The sequence below is a fragment of the Rana temporaria genome, chromosome 8, assembly GCF_905171775.1.
Source record: "Rana temporaria chromosome 8, aRanTem1.1, whole genome shotgun sequence".
In the NCBI taxonomy this organism is placed as follows: domain Eukaryota; kingdom Metazoa; phylum Chordata; class Amphibia; order Anura; family Ranidae; genus Rana; species Rana temporaria.
In genome coordinates, this window is record NC_053496.1 from 122066783 (window position 1) to 122082378 (window position 15596).

General features: G+C 42.1%; 1 protein-coding gene across 19 annotated transcripts in view; it reads left to right on the top strand.

Annotated features, from left to right (window-relative positions):
* Positions 1–15596, top strand: part of KCNMA1 (potassium calcium-activated channel subfamily M alpha 1) — an 856444-nt gene that overhangs the window by 497792 nt on the left and 343056 nt on the right. For all 19 annotated transcript variants that reach the window (XM_040320626.1, XM_040320627.1, XM_040320632.1 and 16 more), the window contains exons 12-14: positions 5259–5341; positions 11781–11850; positions 12536–12691. In XM_040320626.1, the coding sequence (XP_040176560.1) occupies positions 5259–5341; positions 11781–11850; positions 12536–12691 (309 nt within the window). The remainder of the gene's footprint in view (positions 1–5258; positions 5342–11780; positions 11851–12535; positions 12692–15596) is intronic.

Genomic DNA, 15596 nt, shown 5'->3' on the forward strand with positions numbered 1-15596 from the left:
GTTGGCATGTAAAACACAGGTCTCCCCGAAGACCTTCAAAGTGCTAGAGGTTTCCTGAGACAACATTGGAACTGCTCAGCTAAGAGACCCTACTTTCCTAAAGGAACAAGAGAATGTGAAGAATTGAGAATCTTGACTTCTAGGTGCTGGAAATGTTTTTTCATATTGCTGTGAACGAAGAGTCGCTATATCAGGTTGACGATATCTCACTATAGACAAATAAGCTGAGTGCTGCTATAACAATATTTTAGGTCACAATGTCATATAAGTCAGTATGGATAAATACATGAGCTACAAATCAAAAAGGAAAAAGTTAATGGGAATTCTGTGGTATATATGTCTGCTTCTAGCTACAATAAGCAATGAGCAATGGAGCATAACTGTTGATATTACAATTTATAGAGCTAACTCCAAGGTAAGGTAATGCAGTGTAGGGGAGCGATAATTTTTATAGGGCCTGCATGTGCATGTAAGATAAACATTTCAGGTTTATGATCGATAGCTGAGTGAACTGCTTGCCAGAAAGGTTGGATAATAAAAAGGTTTCATTTTAATTGTACAGTACAGGACACAGGCAGAATATTTATACAGCATGGATTATAGGCATGTACCTTCAGGTGATTAGACACTGGCAAAGCAGAGGATGCAGCCCTCCAATAACACTACACCACTCTGTGAGTCCTCAATTTTCTACTAGTGGCTCAATTTAATGAACCTTTTCTCCTTTGCTAAGAAACTTGCCCTTATCTTAAATAGCTTATTTTTCTTTATTATTTTATAATTTGCTACCTCACTCAAACCCTCACTGTCTTCTAATGCCTTCATTGAAAATTTACCCAGACCTGGCACTGTGAGGGTGGCCTGTAATGTTGCTTCTGGCACTGGATCCTGCATGGGTGCTCACCTTGGCACTTGGTACAATGCGTTGAGTTAGCTGCAGGTCCATGGTCCATTACTTTGGAAACCACCCCCTAAAAATCCCTTCAACGGTATACACACCAGGACAGGTGAAGCAAGGACTTAGTTTACAGTCTAGCATTGTGGAACAGCAGGACAGAGTCACCTAGTATTTCTGACAATTACTGTAAAACCCCCCAAAAAATAGGTTATGTTTGGAATACATTCACTGCGTGTTTAAACTTTGTGCTAAAATTCAATTACTCAGAACGTAATCTTGAGTTGATGATCACGTGTTGCATCACACCACTGATTGCATACTTTAATGCCACTTCCACCTAGCACCTTTAAAAAGTACTCAAGCACTTCCTCTCACCCTTTCACCATTAGAATTTGTTACAGGACAAGTCTACACCTGGGTTACTGTGTACTCTGCACCTTATTCTATGAGTATCCCACAAGGAAATACCCTCATTTATAGCTATGGTGGGCACCAGCTGAAAGGGATCCAAAACCGTAGGTGAACATTTTCTCTGCCAAAGGCCCGCACAACACTCAACAAAGAGCTGCTTCTAACACTAGTCTCATCATCCAATTTTAGCTATTTTTCAGGTACACAAGCAGCCTTTTTGACTAAGGCTGGGTTTACTTTGTTGTGTGGAGTGGCACACAGCGGGGGTCCGGTGCGTACCTGTGCACCATTTCATGTCCGCTTTCGGTCTCAAATTTTAGCTGAATTCGAACTTGAAATGGACCAGAAGATGCACAGAACTCCTGTGCAATTCGCTCTGTAGCCATCCCAGGGCTATTTGAACCAGCTTCATTGAGAGGCGGTTACGGTCTCCTGAAATGCGAATTGGATGTGGAGAAACCACTGCATCCAATTCGCAATAGTGTGAACCCAGCCTAAAGCAGAATTTTCTGCATTTATGTCACGTTTTTGGACAGATTAAGGCCTTATAATTGCTATCTTCACCCATGACCCAAAAAGGTCACTCCTCTTCTCCTACCGCCCTTTCTTAAGCAGATTTGAATCCTAACATGCTAGTCCTAGAGAAAAGAAGATCATATTGAGGAAATTCCCCCCGATTGTCACTATACTGTATTTAACAGTGATCTTCACACAACATGCTTTCTAATGTTAAAAAATTATTTATCATTGTCTGCAAAGGATTTGACATTGTGCAAGCTGACTCTCTCCTCTATTTCTCCATGCCCATTTGTCTAAAACCTTACGAAACGTTCTCTGTCCATGAACAGATTGAATGTGTGGTCTATGATTACTGAGTCACTTCTGAAAGAATTTTCATTCCTCTCAAAATCTTTTCTGAACTCTAGCTAGTAGAAAAAGGGTTTGCAAATAAGTGGACTACTCATGTAGTTGCCAAAAAACAACTTGCTAAACTTATTAACTACTTAAGGACTGGAAAGATTTTCCCCCTTAATGACCAGGCCATTTTTTGTGATGGCACTGCGTCGCTTTAACTGACAATTGCGCGATTGTGCAGCATTGTGCCCTATCAAAATTGATGTTCATTTTTTCCCCACAAATAGAGCTTTCTTTTGGTGGTATTTGAACACCTCTGTGGTTTTTATTTTTTGCGTAAAAAATGACACTGGCAGGGGTGAACTGTTTTCCCTCAATGATGTTCTAATTGTAGGGGGGATGGGCTAACTGGGTCATGACAGAGATCACTGTTCCTGATCACTGGGAACAGAAGATCTCTACCATGTTCCCGGTCAGAATGGGGATCCACCTTGTTTAAACAGGCAGATCTCCATAAGCTGACGTACGACGGTGGTTCGCCAACCTTCCGCAGTACAGTTCTTTTAAAGATTCTGCAGTTTGAAATTTTGAAATGTTCCTAAAAGATCTCTTTTTTTCTAATTTTGCAGGCCCAGCCCTGCAGCCAGCTGTTGCTCCAATTTTAGTATGTCAAACTGCAGCTAATTGGACTAGGACAATGAACAACCAACATGAACCTGTATTTCAGAAGTATGCTGTTGCACAGAAATTACAACAGTTTAATTCTGCTCGACTTTTCTGTGTAAAAAAGCTAGGACAGCTGAAGCTACCTGCAAAAGATGCCTCGCACATGTCTTTCCAAGAAAGATGTCTGCTTGGTGAGGCATTTAACCATTTTATCAAAGAGGTCACAGGTGGGAAGTTTTTACTTCCACAGCAGAAGGTTCCAAAACCATCTTTTTCAGGAGCCCCTAGCACCTCAAAACACAGAGCACAGAGCACCTGTCCGCTCTAAGCAGGCTTCAATTCAAAAACCTAACTTCAAATTAAAAACCTAACTTCAAATGTACCCCTCAGTGCAAGGCTTGGCCAGCCAAGGCTGCCAACCCTATCCCAAAGCCCTCTTCACAGTGAAGCAGTGCCATCACTCCTAAGAGTGGGGGTATGTCTGTTGCAGTTTGCCTTTCTCTGGGTCACAGGCTTTTTAGACCCGTTGGTGTAATCGGTGGTTTCAAAGGGGTACAAAATACAGTTCAGATCTCTACCACCTCACTGCTTTCTTCTTTTAAATCAACCAAAAACTGCCCAAAAAAAGCTTGATTTGCAAAATGTTTCGAACCACCTCATTGTGCCAGTATCGCCAAAACACAGGTTCAGAGGATTCTGCTCAAAATTGTTCACTGTACCAAAGCCCTACAGGAATATTTTTATTATTCTTGATTATTATTAAGTCCCAGGCTATCCAGATGAACCTCTTCTGAAGTACTCCTTGCCTTTGCAGCTGTCAGAACATGTGCACAGGACAAGTCATGCGCACCAGGCCTTCGGTTATGTGATCAATTTAAACAAATTTGCTATCCAGCCTTGCCCTTCACCTGGAATACTTGGATGAGGTCCTCGACACATCTCAAGAAAGTGTTTCTACCAGAAAAGAAAGTTCTTTCTCTTTGAGCACATCCTGAATTTTGAAGAGAAGATTATTTCAGCTGCCATTACCTAGATCAAACAGAATAGGCCATTAATCTACATGTTTTCATTCAGATATGCCAAAAATGGGGGATTCCAGATGTGGCCAACTTAGCGCCCAGATTCGACAACAAGATGTCTGTCCGTTGCCAGGACTATCTCAATGCCCTCTATTCCATTCTGCTTCTCAGCATCTGGCTTTAATGGCAAGGCTATTGACTCCCAGGTTTGACTGGATAGAGAGGTTTCTGAGTCTGTGATTCCCACCTTGCTAAAATCAAGAAAAAGCCTATTCCAGGGAGATATATTCTTGCACCTGAAAACCATATTTTACCCACATTGTGACCACAGGCACTTAAATCCCAGAAATGACTCTGTAGGTTACATTCTGCCCTTCCTACAATCAGGTCTTTATTATGCCCCCATTGCAGAACCATGTGCTTCCTTGGGATCTTGATTTTGTTCTCTACCCTGCAGAAACCACCATTTGAACCAGGAATCAGGGATACCCCCTTAGATGATCTCTCATGCAAAGTAGCCCTTTTGATCACCTCTGCCAGAAAGTGTCTCTGACCTGGCAGCTCTTTCCTGTAAAGAACATTTCCTAATTTTTCACAATGACTAGGTTGTTTTAAATCCCAAAGCCATCTGTTCTTCCAAAATTGGCTTAATTATTCCACATCATTGAGGACTCTCATCCTTTTTCCTTGCTCCTAAACATCCAAAGGAAATCTTTGTTTCCTGGATATAGTGAATCCATTAGTGTATAATTCAAGTCTACTGCTCTAATCAGATGGATGGATTTTCACTTTGTCCTGGACCTCAAAGGACACCCTACTTCAAAGTCCATCATTATACAATTGATTTTAAATCTAATTGCAAGAACCTACATTCTCAAAAATAAATCTCCTCTTGTACTTCCACACTCCCATTCCACCAGATCAGTTTATATTTCATTGGCAATTTGGCACAGAGCCTCAGTTACCTGACTGTGTCATAGCTTTATCAGGTGGACATTGAATCTGATGTAGCTTTTGGCCCCAAGGTTCTCGCAACGGCTCTGTGAGATTGTGTGTTTTGAATTGAATTTCTTGCTACAAAGCGGAGGACTCACAAAAGAGGGGTAGGGTTAGAGGGGAGGCAGGGTCTTCTAAATCTTTGGCACTGTAAATCACCTGAAGGTATAAACCTATAACTCATGGTGTATAAATATTTTACCTGTGTTCCTACCTGTGAAATTTACAGGTAAGTCAAAAGTTTTTTTTTTTTTTATCTGATATCATTTAGGTTTTTGTTTTTACCTTTTTATGACATGGTTTTCACTTGATTTTGACAAACTTGATAAACGGGGTTTATGAAAAAGGGATGTGTAAATTATTCTCATGTGGGGTTGACGGATGTGTTTGTAATCTTTTGTCATCCATTTCAGATTGAATCAGCAGATGCCTGTCTAATCCTAGCCAACAAGTACTGTGCTGACCCTGATGCGGAAGATGCGTCAAACATAATGAGGTACATTTACATGCAATTTGAATCTAATAGCCAAAAATGTAATATTGATATGTAGAAAACAAGGTATAAAAAAAAAATCACTTCCCAAAATATGTAGTGGCTAATGCATCATGTATACAGTAGGACAGCATGACTTGGTTAACTCATTCGTGTTTAAAAGTCAGGTAATGAGGATGACTTTTTTTAAATTTACATTCTGTTTATATATATATTGTGAGTTTTTTTGTATTTTTTTACTTTGCAACATGCACAGTTTACTTGTGAAGAGAAGCATTCAGAACCATTAGATCACAGTGTCAGGGATACCAAGAGCAGACATCCATACATAGTTACATAGGTTGAAAAAGACACACGTCCATCTAGTCAAATAAACCATACAATCCCATATACACAATACTTCACCCACAGTTGAGCCAGAGGAAGGTAACAAAAAAAAACAATAACCACTTAAGACCCGGACTTTTATGCAGGTAAAGGACCTGGCCAGTTTTTGAGATTCGGCACTGCATTGCTTTAACTGACAATTGCGCGGTTGTGCGATGTGGCTCCCAAACAAAATTGGCGTCCTTTTTTTCCCACAAATAGAGCTTTCTTTTGGTGGTATTTGATCACCTCTGCGGTCTTTATTTTTTGCGCTATAAACAAAAATAGAGCGACAATTGCCAATCGGATTTTCCCTGGATCAACTTTACCTATAAATGTTAATAGCCAGTTATATTATGTACATTTAGGAAAGAATCTAGGCCTTTTTTTAAGCAATCTACTGAGCTGGCCAGAACCACGTCTGTAAGGAGTCTATTCCACATTTTTACAACCCTTACTGTAAAGAAACCTTTCCGTATTTGGAGAGGAAATCTTTTTTCCTCTAGATGTAAAGAGTATCCCCTTGTCCTCTGTGATGACCTTAAAGTGAAAAACTTGACACCAAGTTCACTATATGGACCACTTATGTATTTGTACATGATGATCATACTCCCCCCTTAATCTCCTCTTCTCATGAGAGAATAAATTCAGTTCCTCTACTATTTTCTTATAGCTGAGCTGTTCCATGCCTCTTATCAGTTTGGTTGCCTTTTTCTGCACTTTCTCCAGTTCCCCAATCTCCTTTTTAAGAACTGGTGCCCAAACCTCTCAATACAAGAACAAACTTTGCTTTGGAAACCGCAGCTTGGCATTGCATGCCATTATTGAGATCATCTACCAAAACCCCCAGATCCTTCTCCACTATGGATTCCCCCACTTTTACTCCCCCTAGTATGTATGATGCATCCATATTCTTAGCCCCCAAGTGCATAACTTTACATTTATCAACATTAGACCTCGTTTGCCACTTAGTTGCCCAAATAGTGCATTGGCTTGTAATTTGGAGATATCCTAATTAGGACATTAATCCACTGCATAGCTTGGTGTCGTCTGCAATGACCGAAATGGTACTTTTTAATCCCAGACCCTATATCATTTATAAAGTTATTAAAAAGTAAGGGTCCCAACACTGAACCTTGGGGTACACCACTGATAACTTTGGACCATTCAGAGTAAGAATCATAACACTACTATAGTTTATCCATTTACAAATTGATCCTTCCAAGCCTGTAGACTTTACCTTACACATTAGTCGTGTGTGGGGAACTGTGTCAAATGCTTTTGCAAAATCCAAGTATACCACAGCCACCTTTCTGTCCAAGGTTTTACTTGCCCCCTCCTAAAAAGAAATGAGGTTTGTTTGACAACTTCTGTCATTCATGAATCCATGTTGTCTGTTGCTTAAAATATATTTTGACAGCAAGAACTTGTCCCTACGCCAATCTAGTGGTGCCATTCCAGTCATTAAAGAGTCCCTCGCTTACATCTAACATTAAATGAAATCATGTTGTGGTCACTGTGTTGTGCTTTTTTAAGGTCATTTTTACCCGCACAGTATTTATTTTGAATTATTTTTTTAATGAAGATATTTTTGAATACAAGTCAATATATATGACATAGTCTATAATATGAAACTTATTCACGGAGACGTAGGATCATACAAAATAGGTACATTTATTGGTTGACAAAAAAATATGAAGATTTACATGAAATTAAAATACCAATTGCGGTGCATTAACAACTTGAAAATCAATAAAAATACCCCCAAAATGGGCATGCAGTACACTTGACATTTGTGCCATGATATGTTCTCAATGTGGTTCAATAACTTTGTGTAAATGACAATGAAACGGATCGTTTACACACAGCTCTGCCAGTTCTTCAGCTCCGGGGACCGATCGCGGGACTCCGTCGGTGATCGGGTCCCACGGCTGCGGTCACAGAGCTTCGAACTGGGTAGCGGGCGCGCGCCCGTGACCCACGGCTGGGCACTTAAAGAGGACGTACAGGTACGTGCTTGTACCCATCCGTGCCATTTTGCCGACGTATATCTGCAGGAGGCGGTCCTTAAGTGGTTAAACTCATATTCATATATATATTTATTTCTTCTAACAAAGTCTCTAAATCAACAGATGCTATAATCATATTTTTCCCTCTGACCTGAGATGTTATTGATCCAAACATTATTTTTCATTTATCCCATGTCAACATATATTCTTACTTTTCAATATCATGTGTATTTTAAAATATTTCTGACTTGTATCATATGATATGTCCATATCAGAGATAGATGCATGTATTCGTCATTCCACATTTGTTTAAAGTTCTGCGATTGTTTGCATCCTGGTGAGTAATTAAAGGGTTTTTAAAGGAACATTTTTTTTTTATCTTAATAGCTTCCTTTACCTTAATGCAGTGCTGTTTTTATGTCCTCGTTGTTAGTTTTTGCTTTCAAGTTGCTGTAATTCTTCTCTGATCTCCACACTTCCTGGTTGTCTGTTTCCTGATAACCACAGTACTGGGAGCTTTCTCTCTGTGGTCACTAATCAAGGAGGTGTGATTTTACAAACCATCACTGCCCTGTATTGGCTCTGTGTCGCTGTACATCACAGAAGCTGTAAACAGCATGCAAAAACTAAACTGAAACTGTAGGTACATTATAGGATTGATTTTTATCTATTTTTAAAAGGAATCAGTTAACTATTATGTCTCTATACCCTGTAAACAGTCATTTACTTTTTGCTATAATAAATATCCCCCAAAAACATATATAATTTTTTTTTTCCTCAGTTTAGGCCGATACGTATTCTTCTACCTATTTTTGGTTTTCTTGATTGCATGTAATATTCTAATTTTCTGAGATTGTGGATTTAGGGTTTTTATTAGCTGTAAGCCATAATCATCACAATTATGACAAATCACAGCTTGAATTATCTTGCTTTGCATGTAATGAGTCTATCTCATTCATTAGTTTCACATTTTAAGTTGCATTGGTGAAATAAATCAAATTTTTCGAGTTTCACCTGTAGGTACAGGGCAGGATTAGGATCAATCAGCAAGTGGTATCTGGCTAGCAGGCAAAACATTGAAGCAAGAGGAAAATGTAGAGGATGGACTAAATACTCTCCAAGTAGCCAGGGTCGGGTGGTGAATAATTGCTGAAATCTGGGAGACAACTGCTGGTGGACACTGAAACTACAACCTTCTGGTTCGGAGACGGCAGTGTCATCAGTAGGTGATTCAGTTACTGACAGACTTTTAAGCGAATTGCTTTCAGCTTCAGTGAACCACCAGCATTAGCATAATGACATCTTCATGGCATGGTTACGACCATGAGTTTCAGCTTAAATGTTAGAAGGTGAAATTGATTAATTGTTAAATTCTGCACACCCTAAGGGTCCTAATATTGATTTGCATATATTTTTATAGAACTATATATACAGTAGGTGAACGCGATATTGTGTCAATCTCGCTCCCTTTCTCGGCGAGATTGAGCACCTACGAGCCCCATCGCGGGAGCCAGCGCCGAGCTGGCTTGTCGCGATGGAGACAGAGCCGTCATAGAAGCGACGGGAGATCCGACTTGGATTCCCGCCAATTCTACACGTGTGCGGCGTTTGTTATGAATCCTGAGGGGGAAGTCCCCGCCGGATTTTAAATAAAAATCCGGCATGGGTTCCCCCCTCAGGAGCATACCGGCCCTTAGGTCTGTTATGGGTTGTAAGGAGAGCCCCCCTACGCCGAAAAAAACAGCGTAGGGGGTCCCCCTACAATCCATACCAGACCCGTATCCAAAGCACGCTACCCGGCCGGCCAGGAAGGGAGTGGGGACGAGCGAGCGCCCCCCCCCCCCTCCTGAGCCGTACCAGGCTGCATGCCCTCAACATGGGGGGGTTGGGTGCTCTGGGGCAGGGGGGCGCACTGCGCCCCCCCCACCTCAGAGCACCCTGTCCCCATGTTGATGAGGACAGGGCCCCTTCCCGACAACCCTGGCCGTTGGTTGTCGGGGTATGCGGGCGGGAGGCTTATCGGAATCTGGGAGCCCCCTTTAATAAGGGGGCCCCCAAATACCGGCCCCCCACCCTAAGTGAATGGATATGGGGTACATCGTACCCCTAACCATTCACCTGTAGGAAAAATGTCAAAGTTAATAAACACACCACACAAGGGTTTTTAAAATAATTTATTTTTCTGCTCCGGAGGCCCCCCCGTCTTCTTTATTAGCTCTGTTTACCAGGGGGGGCTTCTTCTTTGACGTCTTCGGGTGGGTGGGGGCCGCCGTCTGGTTCTCTTCCACCGCCGGGGGGGGTCGCTTTTAAAAAAGCCCCCACCCCCCGGCGGGTTTCCTCCGGTGTCTTCGGCGGGAGGGCTTCTTCTTCCGCTATCCCGACGGGTCTTCTCCGCTATCCGGGGGGTCTTCTCAACTCTCCGGGGGTCTCCTTCTATGTTCGCCGCTCTCCGCTGTTGAGTCGGCGCACCCCGGTTCTTCCTCTCGCTGTCCGGTGCCTTCTTCCGTGCTGTACGTCTTCTTCTCCTTCCGTGCTGTGAGTTCTTCTTCCGTGCTGTGACGTCATGTTCTTCACTTCTCTCCTTCTCCCGATGTTGACACGCCGGCTCTTCTCGCTGAAATGATGGATGCGTGGCTTGCATCGGATTTATATAGACCTCACAATCCCATCATGCTCTGTACCTACCCATGTGATACCTACCCACGTGGGTAGGTATCACATGGGTAGGTACAGAGCATGATGGGACTGTGAGGCCTATATAGGTCCGATGCAAGCCACGCATCCATCATTTCAGCGAGAAGAGCCGGCGTGTCAACATCGGGAGAAGGAGAGAAGTGAAGAACATGACGTGAAGCATCAGGATCCTTGGATGGATGGTGGCCTCCTTTAAGGCAATCCAAAATACACGGTTTCACTTCGGGCCATTGCAACTCAACCTTCTGGTAGTGTGGGACAAACAGATTCAGTCTATGAACTTGGCCATGTGTCTGACCTGACCAGCAGAACCAGGATATCCCTGCAGTAGTGGATTTCCAACCTGGCACTATAATTGAGGAAGTCCTTTCTTCTGATAACCTGGATATTTCTAATGATGACCACCAGCCTGTCAAACTGGGGTGGTATCCTTCTCTCTCAGTTCAGGGGATTTTGTCAGAGGAGATATATTCTAATCAAAGTTCTTGAGTTCAGACCGATTTTTCTATCCCTCCAGCACTAGATCTTCGAGCTTCAAGATTTCAGTATCAGCGTATAGTAGGACAACACCATGCTGGTGCCATACATCGATCTTCGAGGGTACCTGGGCAGAACCCCACATGCTGGCCTTGTGTGCTGTGCATGTTGTAGGCATGGAAAACTTGCAAGCAGATTTTTCCATTGGTCAGAGTCTGGATCTCAGAGACAGGGTTGTCCATCCGGGGTGCTTTGAGTGCTCTGTTGCAGGTGGGAAATGCTGGACATAGACCTCCTGGCTTCCAAGTTCAATAACAGACTGGACAAATTTGTAGCCAGGACAAGGAACACACAAACATTCACAGTGCCTTTGGTGACTTTGGGATCGGTCCAACTTGATTTACATTGTCCCCCTTCTAAAGCCCATCCTCCTCATCCATCCCAAAATCACATGGTCCAAAAATTACCCAATCCTGTGTCAAAGAAAAAATTTCATCACAATGCACAGGTCCCTGCTCTCTGTGTCTGTTTACTCCTATATTGCTTGATGTGAGACCTGGAAGAGAGAGCAGTGGAGCTGGAGCTAGGACAACACTGAAACGTGAGAGAAGAAAGGTAAGTGTTTAAGAGACAAGGGCAGACAAAGTATTGGGAGTTTTTTTTTACCTTAATGAATTTTCCATGGTATTGAAAGATCTGTAAACACAGAATCACCCTTGCCTACTTATAATGTTGTTGATAATCTGGGAGGAGTTATCACAGAACTAGAAAGAAAACAGAGCTTGAGTACTGATTTATATTTAGGCAGTTGTCATGTTACATTGGCAACCATGAGATTAAATGATTGAAGTAGCTTTATCTTACCTGTAACTTTTTCACTGTCCCTTACCTTGCAGGGTCATCTCGATAAAAAACTATCATCCAAAGATCCGGATTATCACACAGATGCTGCAGTATCACAACAAGGTGGAAATGTTGCTTATTTGGCTAAATTTAAAGCTAAATTTAACATAAATATGTACAATAAATATGGTGTGTGGACATCACAGATTGGAAGGTATTTACAGCAATAAAACCATTCCCAGGAGTTTGAAAGCTGTAACCCTTCCCTGCTCAGCTTTCTTTTTTTATTGTCCCTTTTGACAAATGCTTCCACAACTTCCTCTCCCGATAGGAATTAAAGAGAAATCTCCTTTTTGGGGTAACGGACTACAATAAAAGCCTGATAGAGGCTATAACCCTTCCCTGCTGTATCTAAAAAAATAAAAATACAATTTGGCTGGAGGTGGGCTTTAGGTTTGCTGAACAATTTTTGATTTGCTTAAAATGTAACAATTGAGTTTAATACTGTAGATCATTTGAGTTGCTCATATAGGAAATATAGATGATAGATTCTATATGCATAGTTTCCTATGCTATGTAGTATAAGAAAATATTCAGCCACATACTTTCAAAATCTTTGGGTTTATTGTATTAAGACAAACAGCACTCTGCGAAGTCCAGTAACACTTAGAAATGTATCAACTTTTCACTAATCTTATTGGTTGCCATGGGTCACTGCAGTTTGAAATTGACATTGCGCTTTGTCCTGTTACATAGCCTTCATGTTTTACCTTTTGCTTATATTCATGTTGGTTTATTGTGCTTTCAGGCACATCTACTAAACATCCCTAGCTGGAATTGGAAAGAAGGAGACGATGCAATTTGTCTGGCTGAGTTGAAGCTTGGCTTCATTGCTCAGAGCTGTCTGGCACAGGGTCTATCCACCATGCTTGCAAATCTCTTCTCTATGCGTTCTTTTATAAAGGTATGAGTTTTTACTCTTATATTCTTTACTTTTTTACGTTTGTAGGTCTTTCTGTCTGAGGTGGTTAAATGTGCCAGATGACCATTAATGTGTGTGTGTGTGTGTGTGTGTGTGTGTGTGTGTGTGTGTAAATGTAACTAATGACCATCAATATCTGTTAAGGTTTTGCTGAAGTATCGTATCAAGGCTGGGGAGACCTGTATTATGAGGTCAAAATCAGCTCTCTTATTTTAACATGAATGCTTTTGTGTACTGTCAAGGGCAAACTGCAAATTATTGTTGTCTTTTCATAATACATGATATCTGCAGAGTGAAAGCATAGCTGCTGTTTGCATGCAGAAGATTCCTGTAAATAGGATATAATATTTTTGTTTTAAAGCAGTTCTATGTTGATGTGAAACATATTTTAATTATAACATATGCTCAGAAAGATACTTTTAAATTATTTCATTCTTTTTTTCTTTCATCTATTGAGGGACACAGGAAGCCTTTCAAACTATGCGTTATACTGCCACCTACAAAAACTAGACAAGCAGGGGATAACCTCCCGCTACCAGTATGCCTCAGTTTTTTTTTCTAGTGTCCCAGAAGGATGGGTGTCTATTTTTTTTTTTTTCCAGCTCTACTCTTTAGAAGACTTACTTTTTTCTTCTTCTTCAATTTTTTTACTTCAGTCAGGACTCTTCTCCTACATTGCTGCTGGAGCGCTGTGTCTTCAAATGCACCTCTCAGGCCCAGTCATTCTCAGCTTGGTTTTTGGAGTACTCAGGAGCTTTCTGAATGTGCCATTGCAGGGGTAGTCTGAAAGTAATCTTTGGGCGCATTGTTCTATGCAGAGCACTTGCCAGACTCTGTTCTGTTAAAAGTTAGCAATAGAACACTTTCCGGCAGGTGTGCCCAGAACGCTGATGCGCGTCCACGTGAGGACGTGATGACGCGAGGCGTTCACAGGTGGGGGAGCGAAGAACGATGGGACCGCTAGGAGGAAGGACGGACCGGACCTGAGTGAGAGAGGGAGATAGCAGCTCCCCTACGCTGCCGCTGCACACGCTGCCCATCGGCTACATTGAACCATCAGACCCGCTCGGTGCTGGCGGTGTGGAAGGCTGCGGGCGGCGATGCATTGGGGCCGCGTCGTGGCACTGGGAAACGGATACAGGATGCGGGGTAAGTAGCGGGAGGACGGGACCCGCCGACCGTAGTGGCTCTAGCCGGGACCTTAGCCCACACTGAGGTGAGTGTCTCGAGACAGCGTGCACGCTGAACCTAGAGGGATACCATCCACACTCCTCCTCCCAGCTGATCCAGACCCAGAGGTACATTCGCTGCTAATAATTAATTTCTGAAAGACAAAACAATGTTTAAAAACAGCAACTGAATGCAGATCTATGGAGAAGAGAGAGGTATTTTCTACTGTGAGAAGTTTAATTAGAACTTGCATCAGAACTGCATTATATGGTTATGACATAGAACATTTTAATACATCTTGATCACATGTGAATAAAAGATCAATAAGGGAATAAGAGAAGCTAACGGGAACCCAGAGATAACCAGCTGTATAAACTATGTGAACTTGTATAAAGAGGTGGATATGATGTGGCTCTATAAATGACTGATCGCTGTAGCACTTTCCTATACTACTTGATTGGAGGAGACTATTTAAGCTGGATATGAAAAGCCAAAAATAGGTAAAAGCTGGCATATACATTCGGTATTTTAAAAACTATATCTGCATGCCTTGCTTGGAGCCCGGCCACTTGTATTTTTATTAATTATTTGGCTTGGTTTTCTTTCCTTTGATGGGAGGAACCTACATGCTCCCTAGCCCTTGGGGAACCCCTAGGCGCCCCCGGTTTTGGACCCTTGGTCCTTTGGGGTATCTTTTAATAAAAGGGACCCGGGGCTAAAATCTACCCACAAAGGTATGATATGATCTGTGCAATCCAAAGCGGGGACACTGGAATCAATATTGAATTTACCTCTCTGAATTGAGGAGACCATATACTTAGGGAGTCCTCTGGTTCCCCTTGGCTCCGAAAAGGGGTTATAGCCTACGCGCACCCCGAGAGCATTTTTCTTATCCAGGGCTTCAAATACCTAGACACTCAGACGATTAGAAGAACCGACTGTCTATATGACTCCCCTGGACTGAAAAGAGAGGGAAATAGAGGATTAAGAGGAGATAGAACTCGGGGTAAATCGGAAGCTCAGTTTTCGTTTTCCCCTGACGCCTCCTTAGATAGAGGAGCATAGGGAGACCCTCTTATCCTCTCTACCTTATTTTTGCCCTTTGTGCTCGCAAATACTGGATATACTGGTATACCTATAAGCGTTTAAATTATCTGAACAGCTGAAATAATTTTAGTCGGGTAGGAGCCAAAAGAGGAGTAGAGGGGGAGAAAATAAAACAAAAATAGTAAATCCCTTTAAAATAAAAAAAAAAAAAAAAAACCTCTGGCCCAACCCAGTTTAGTATTTGTTATCGGCTGCTCCCTTTATATATTGATTTCTTTATTAATTGGGGAAACAAGAGGTCAAGCTGGGGAAGAGAATCAGAAAGAGGGAGACTAACATGAGTAGAATGACGAGTAGATCAACAAAAAGGGGACCCCCAACTACTCCAAGTAACACAACAGCAACAAGCTCAATAAGACCATTTGTAACTAGAGGGGAAAGTCCGCGTGTGCCTGGAGCCCAGGGAGCAACAAAGCAACAACAAGGGAATAAAGCAAAAAAGGTTGAAAATAAGAAACCCCAAAGTGATAATTCCAGAGAAACATCTATAGAACTAAGAGAGGAGGGGCCCACTGGAAACGTATTAGAAAGCAGCAGTATGGATGATCGAAGCACGGACACTCGGTCCCCCTCAAAGGGAGAAATGGCGGAGATGCTCTTGAGATTGGAA